Source organism: Cajanus cajan, chromosome 3 (assembly GCF_000230855.2).
Source record: "Cajanus cajan strain Asha chromosome 3, NIPB_CcT2T_4, whole genome shotgun sequence".
Taxonomy (NCBI): Eukaryota; Viridiplantae; Streptophyta; class Magnoliopsida; order Fabales; family Fabaceae; genus Cajanus; species Cajanus cajan.
The window spans coordinates 61,759,371-61,766,739 of NC_138519.1; the positions used below are offsets into that span (position 1 = coordinate 61,759,371).

The 7,369-nt window shown below is 30.8% G+C and overlaps 1 protein-coding gene across 1 annotated transcript; it reads left to right on the plus strand.

Annotated features, from left to right (window-relative positions):
• Nucleotides 1-921: 921 nt before the first annotated feature.
• LOC109795768 (cyclic dof factor 1) lies at nucleotides 922-4,500 on the plus strand. The gene is made up of 3 exons (XM_020355307.3): nucleotides 922-1,367; nucleotides 2,820-4,057; nucleotides 4,180-4,500. The coding sequence occupies exons 1-2, from the start codon at nucleotides 1,215-1,217 to the stop codon at nucleotides 4,041-4,043; spliced, it is 1,377 nt and encodes a 458-aa protein (XP_020210896.1). The 5' UTR covers nucleotides 922-1,214; the 3' UTR covers nucleotides 4,044-4,057; nucleotides 4,180-4,500.
• The last annotated feature ends 2,869 nt before the right edge of the window (nucleotides 4,501-7,369 follow it).

A 7,369-nucleotide genomic window follows, 5' to 3' on the forward strand; every position in this document is an offset into this window, starting at 1 on the left:
ATCACAGTAGTCAAATCTAGAACTTAATTAACCTCAAGCGTGTGGTTCAGTGATAGGGATTGATCCACGCTTAAGTCAGGTCAGGGGTTCGAATCCTACCTTGTATATGCAGCCGCGTTAAATCTTAGGGTCAGCTATTTCACTCTTTGAGGTGCCTCCAACGTAACGAAAAGATTAGTCATTGCTATTGGCGCTGGATACTCCAGCTACGAACAAAAAAAAATCATTCACTATTTTACTGACCACCAATTCCTTATTTAAATAATCCCCTGTTTTCTATTATAAACAAAAGAAATTGATTTTATGCATATTAAAAAGTTATTTTTCATTAAATTTTACTATTCTTATAATATTTTTTCTGAATTGTCCTTCTTATAAATGTTAAAAGAAGTAATTCAACTAAAATATCATATATTAAAAGAGATATATTTTATATAAAAATATTATTAAATAATATAAAAGTAGTAAAAAAATTTATATTTAAAAGAAAAAATATATATTTTTCTTTTCTTATAGTCATTGATGAAAGAGGTTAATGGCTAGTTAATGATGAAAGAGGTCAAAGGCTAGTTATTGAAGAAAAAAAATTAAAAGCTAGTTAATGATGAAAGAGGTCAAAGAGTGCAACGATTGTTCTTAAATGTAAGAGATAAAATTTAGTGTATGTTTTTGAAGATCATAAATGAATTTTAAGTCAACTAAAAATGAAGATGAAATTTAGCATAAACAAGAGGTGGGGATCAAAAACGGAAGATGGGAGGCAATTTGACTGGGGAAGGAAGAAAGTGTTAGAAGAGTGGTTGACGAAAAGGCAAAAAATGAAAGTGCTGACAGGGATGAAAAAGGGTGGGACAGAACAGCACTATCTATAGAAGCAATGTGGGGGAATCCAACAGCACACAAAGATCTCATAGGCCACAAGAACTTGTGGCTAACAAAATTTCCCCTTTGCTGAAGTGGCAACATTTTTCATTTTTCCTCCTCCAAACACACCCTTCACTATTCATTATCCGTTTTCATATCGATTAACAGCGCAAAAGACACAATAAAAGTTACTCAACACTGCACCAACTCCTATATATCTATCTATCTCCACTTATGTATATATTTTTCCTCGTTACTTTCCCCATTTTTCTAGAAAGAGAAAGAGCAGAGAGATATTCTTAAATTCTTCGACCTCAACCTGAACCTCATCATTCAGTGCTAACACAGGAATGTCAGAGGTTAGAGACCCAGCAATAAAGCTGTTTGGAAGGACAATTTCGCTGCCACACAATCATTCTTCTTCTCTTCCTGCGCCTGCCACTTTTCCTTCTTCCTCTTCTCCGCCTGAAGTTTCCTCTGCAACAACACCACACCAACCTCAGGTACGTGCCATGTCGATTTACAAATCTAACTGCCACCCATTTTTCATAATCTCTTAATTGTTAATGGGTTTTTCTCCAATCGTGAAAAAGTTTTCATCTTGCCTTGGTTTCAATTCAATTCAATCGAGTCCTTGTTAAAATTTCCATGGTTCTGTTTTGAGTTTCTTTTTTTTATTATTTTTTTAATATATGTGGGTATTGAATTTATTCAATCATTTATTAAGTGGTGGCGATAATTCACTTCGGGGTTCCTTTCGGTGAAATTGGATCCAATCTCCCTTATGGAATATAAGTATAAGAATATTGAATAGAATATATTATATATATGTGGTTTGGATTGCTTTGGTTTTGGCGATTCTGTTTGTGGGTCAATGAATTTGCTGGATGCTAAAAAGTGAGCTTTTCTAATTCTACTGATTCATATTTAGAAAATAGTGTCCTAAACCGGTTGCTTAGCAAGTTCAACGGGAAATTAATTAAAAAAAAAAAAAAAACTTTTCTGTGTTTAGTTCTTATTGGATTGGATCTCTAGCAGCATCATCATCACACAGGTTATGTTGCTCTGTCGTTGGCTTGAACATTTCTTGCTTTACTTAACTCTTATCAAATTGCTTTTCATTCCATGGACTTAATTGGAGCTAATTAACTATTTTGGTTTGACATTTTTGTCCATATTCAAGTCCTTATTTAACAATTGTCCAAATGACCTGTAACGTGGCGACATCACGGAGGACTTATATATAGAATATGTTGGACTTGTTTCTTTTCCAGCACTTTCATACTCTTAATTTTCTTCCCCCAGGCCCTGAATTCCATAACTTTCTTTGCTTTCTACCCCTGTATATTAGTGTAAAATTTATAAATATCAAAGATAATTTTTTTGGGTGGTTATTTTCACCGTGAAACCGTGCGTTGTTTCCTACTACGAAAAGTATGGTTTTGTTTTGCATCTCTCGCGTTACTTGAGAAATCCAAGGGGACTTTTTTGGCGCTGAATTAATTGTTCTATTGACTATGCGCTGTGCACTATCTATCACGTGAGCGTTTTCATTCATTAAACAAAGTACACTGTTAACTTCCTTAACGTGAAAGGAAAAATAATTTCTCCCCGTTTTCCGTGGTGTGAATTCACTACTCCCCTACTTTCCGCTTAAAATATCCAAGATATTTCATATCAACGTCATTAAGAACAACAATTAATTTCCCCTGTCTAACGCTTCTATTTTCGTACTATCTCATAACACACTTCACACCAAAATTGTATATCACAACATATTATATATACTCTATAAATGATAAATACCATTGTGCCAATTTAATTTTTTTCTGTTTCATATTATTCCTTCTTTTTTTTTGTTAGTTTGAGGTTTTGATTCACTGTTTTCTAATTTCACTAGTGTACTTGTCATTGTAAATTAGTATTTCTAACCTTGATCATCTTTATTGTTTTAGGAATCATCAAGGAAAGAACTTACCTCATCACAAGATGATGATAACTCACATCAAACTACAGAGGATGTAAAATCTGCCACCACATCTTCAGGCATGGAGAATCCTAAGACTTCCTCAGCAGAAACCGAGACATCATTGCTGAAATCCCCAACAAATGGAGAACAAAGTGAGTCTAGTGCTTCCGAAGAAAAAACACCAAAGAAACCCGACAAGGTTCTTCCATGCCCGCGATGCAATAGCATGGACACCAAATTCTGTTACTACAACAACTACAATGTCAACCAGCCCCGACATTTCTGCAAGAGCTGTCAAAGATACTGGACTGCAGGAGGGACCATGAGGAATGTGCCGGTAGGAGCTGGTCGCCGAAAAAACAAGAACTCCTCAATGACCACGTCACACTACCGGCACATGATGGTCCCTGAGGCGCTTCAGGGAGCCACACTCAATGCCCCCAATGGATTGCATAATTCTGTTTTGACTTTTGGCCCTGATTCCCCCCTTTGTGATTCAGTGGCTTCTGTGTTGAACATTGCTGAGAGAGCACAAGGTTGTGTTGTCCCAAAAGGGTTTCATCATGCAACTGAGCCAAATAGTTTTGTGACATATAGTAAGGAGGGTGGTAACTCTAATGGAGTTTCTGTTGCAACAACTTCAACTTCAGGCCATAGTGGCTCACATGAAACAGTGGAAAGAAGAGGTGAAGGTTTAACTCCTCAATTGTCATTCTTCCCAAGTTCACCTTGGCCTTATCCATTGAATTCTTCAATGCCTCCTCCTACATTTTGCCCTCCAGGATACCCTTTATCATTCTACACCGCACCAGCATATTGGGGTTGTATGCAACCCTCATGGAACATATCATGTATCTCACCTCAATCTTCTGTTGACAACTCTGTGACTGTGTCTACCCCTACTTTGGGGAAACACACAAGAGATGGGAACATCATTGCCACATCCAATTCACAGAAGATAGACCACAAAAGTTCAGAACACAATGTCTTGGTCCCCAAGACTCTTAGAATTGATGACCCTAGTGAAGCTGCAAGGAGTTCCATGTGGTCTAAACTAGGGAGCAAGAATGATAAGGGAAGTTCTGGAGGCCTCTTCAAACCATTTCCATCAAAGGGAGGTGACATGAATCACATGGTGGAAGCATCACCGGTGTTGCAAGCCAACCCTGCAGCTCTATCGCGGTCTCTCACCTTCCATGAACAGACCTAAACGGAGAAACCACAGTGAGTTACATACATCAGATTCTCATTGTGCTTATGCTTTGCTATCAAAACTGAGGTTACACAAGTGCAACCTCATTTTTGTCACAAGAAATTGTTTTATTGAACAACCTCTGTACATGCAGGATTCCTAGGACAAAAGTGTTTCACTAAGAGAAAACAGGTGTTTTTGCAGCAGGTTTAGAAGATATGTTGAGTAAATATCTTGGTGTACATATATATATATGTATGTATATGTATATGTGAGACGAGGAAAACTAGGAGGAGTAAAGAGAAAGGAAAGGAGATTCTTAGACTAAAATCCAATGGTTTAGAATAAACATGCAAGTCTTCATTGGAATCCTGTTGTTGCTTTTGTTTTGTTTTTTTTTTTTTTTCTGAGATTCTCTACTTTAATAATGTTAGTCTTAGAGGATTATGATATTTATATAAGCTTCCTTTATTTCTTTTCTTCCCCTTCAATCATGCAAAATAGCACTACGCACACTTTCACAAATATCAACTCATATGCACTCTGCCCGCCATTAACTAGTAAGAGTTGGTTTCTTCTTTCCTTTTTGCACGTTTACATTCATATTTTGTCACTTATCCTAATATGTGGAGATGACTGATGAGTACCTTGGTGATGTGTAATCATAATTATTCCACACATACAAAAACTTCCATTTTTCAACAAGAAGTTAAGAGAAAAACAATTGTTCATGTAACTATAATACCTCCAAGGGAAGGGCTAGAGTATAGTATCTTGATTTTTTAAAAATAATTGTTTTAAAAAATAATTTTTTTTAAAAAAAAAAGAGTACAGAGTATTTTCTTTAAAATAAGTTAATTTGAGAACACATTTTAAGAGAATTGCTATAGTACCCATGATTATTGAAGGGTTTTGATACTTCAAATTATGTAAATAAATAAATTTAAAAGAAATAAATTTAAAATAACATAAATTTTAAATTAAAAATTTGTAGAAGATGAATTTATCAAAAAGACTAATTCAAAAAAATTAATTAAAAGGTCAATTTTTATAACAAATTTTATTTATATGTGATACAATATTAAAAATTTAAAACATAAAGTATAATAACCATTATAAAAATATTAAAATAAGAAAGAAAAATAATAAATAATACAAATGAAAAACTAATTTATATTATAAATTCAAAAAATTAACATCAAAGAAAAATTAAAACATTTTAACAAAATATTAATATTAAACTATTTAATTATAATAGATGCTATATTAAGATAAAATTTAAAAAATATAAAAATAATATAAAGATATAGAAAACTTTATAAAGATAAATTATTAAAAATATTAAATTAAAATAAAAATAAAAAAATAATTACAATAAAAAAGTAATAATAAACGGCTGTATCGGTACCCACTATTATAGTGGGTATTGTAGAATTTTCTTATTAAAAATTATTTAAAAACACAGAGAGTGTAAAACTATATATATATATATATATATATATATATATATATTAATAATAAATTTGAGTCTTAAATTTTAATAGAATATATTTTTATTATATTCTCTTTCTCTTTTATGATTCATTATTTTATCACTTATTTTATATTTTAAGAATTATTAATTATACTTTTTCCTTTTATGTTAAGATGTCAATTTCTTTAAAAAAAATTATATAGGAATTTATTTATTTTTACTAAATTTAAAATGTTGCAGTATACTGGATATTTACTTGTAATATTAATGAAATGGAGAGGGAGAAAAGGATCCCTTTTTCCTCTTTATTGGTTATTTAATACACAAGGAAAAGTAAAGGCAGTAAAATTAACAATGCTACTTTTGAAGATTATTATAAAAATGGAAATTTGATGGCTGTTCTTTCTTTTTACTCTTATTTAAAGAACTCCAAAATAGGGAAGATTAATAAATTCCTACTTTTTTACGTCTAGACATATCATGATATCAAGGTCATTTTCAATCTTTATTGACACAACAACAGAAAGTTAGGTCTTGATGCATCAATATGCCAAACTTTTGTTAGTGGGATCTACCATATTCATGGTTCTACATTTCTATAACTCACTTCCTCCAAGTAAAGAGCAATCATGGTTAAAAGAAAACATAATCCACGAATAAACAAATTGGACTCAAGCTTTCTTGAATTCGATTTCATAGACAATCAAAATCATGGTGGACATCGGTTGGAGTGTAGGAAACGTGACAAGGCAAATGGGTTCATGTAAGATTTCAAGTTCTTTTTTGTTATTAAAATTGTGAGAGACAAAATTTTAATAGGTCTTAAATATTTTAATTTAATGATTCATTTGCTAATTCTATTTTATTCGAATACCGTTCTTTTTATTTAGTTCTTTTGAGAATTTTTTAATAAAATTCTCTTCAGAATTTTATTGATATTGGAAGTGGATTTTTATTTTTATTTTTTAGAATTTTAAATGTAAAAATCTCATTCTTAAATCTTTCAAACTTTCACTTTACAATAAAAATAAATTATATTTATTCTTTTTGTAAATAGCTATGATATATCTAATGAAAATGTTACCGAAAAGAGTCTATTCTCATGTTGATATATTCCTTTTATAAAATGTTACTTTTGCTCGATCAATATCATTCCTATTTTAATTGAAACAACAGATTTGAGCTAGAGTGAATATATTTGAGCTAGTAACAAAATGTGACCTTTATTACGGGTAGGGAAGACAAGTAACTTATATCAATGGATAATATTTGAATTTATTTCGCGGTAAATACTTGATTCGATCATGTATAATTATGAATAATATCTAATTTATTGAATTCGGTACGAAATGAGTATATATATATATATATATATATATATATATATATATATATATATATATATATATATCTTGTATTCATACGTGTACCTATACTTATATTATTACTCTTAACTATAATCATTTTAAATTTCTAGAAAATTAGTTTTTTTAAATTTATTTGACATTTGCATAATTTTTATTCAATTTTAAATTTATTTTAAATAAAATTTAATTAATATAATTTTTTAATTATTATTTTATGTTAAAAAATTATTTTTTTAAATTTTTAAAATATGTTTAATTAATTTTTGAATAAATATAGAATAAGTACGTGTGTAATTAATATCCAACAAGAATAAAGATAAGAATGAAAATTTTATACCCAATAAATATGAAAATGAGTATGAATACAAAGTACAAAAATAGGAAAAATAACAAAAATATTGAAACTCTTATCTACTCTGTGCTATTATCATCCTTAGCTCCTGATACAATGCCAACACAAAGGAGTTCAATAAAGAATATCAAGTTGCTTTTGATCTTATTAA

Bases quoted from the DNA above. Each gene is read 5' to 3' on its own strand.
- LOC109795768 (XM_020355307.3), top strand. From the start codon at position 1,215: ATGTCAGAGGTTAGAGACCCAGCAATAAAGCTGTTTGGAAGGACAATT. The intron at 1,368-2,819 runs GTACGTGCCATG...TTATTGTTTTAG, and splicing joins CAACACCACACCAACCTCAG to GAATCATCAAGGAAAGAACT.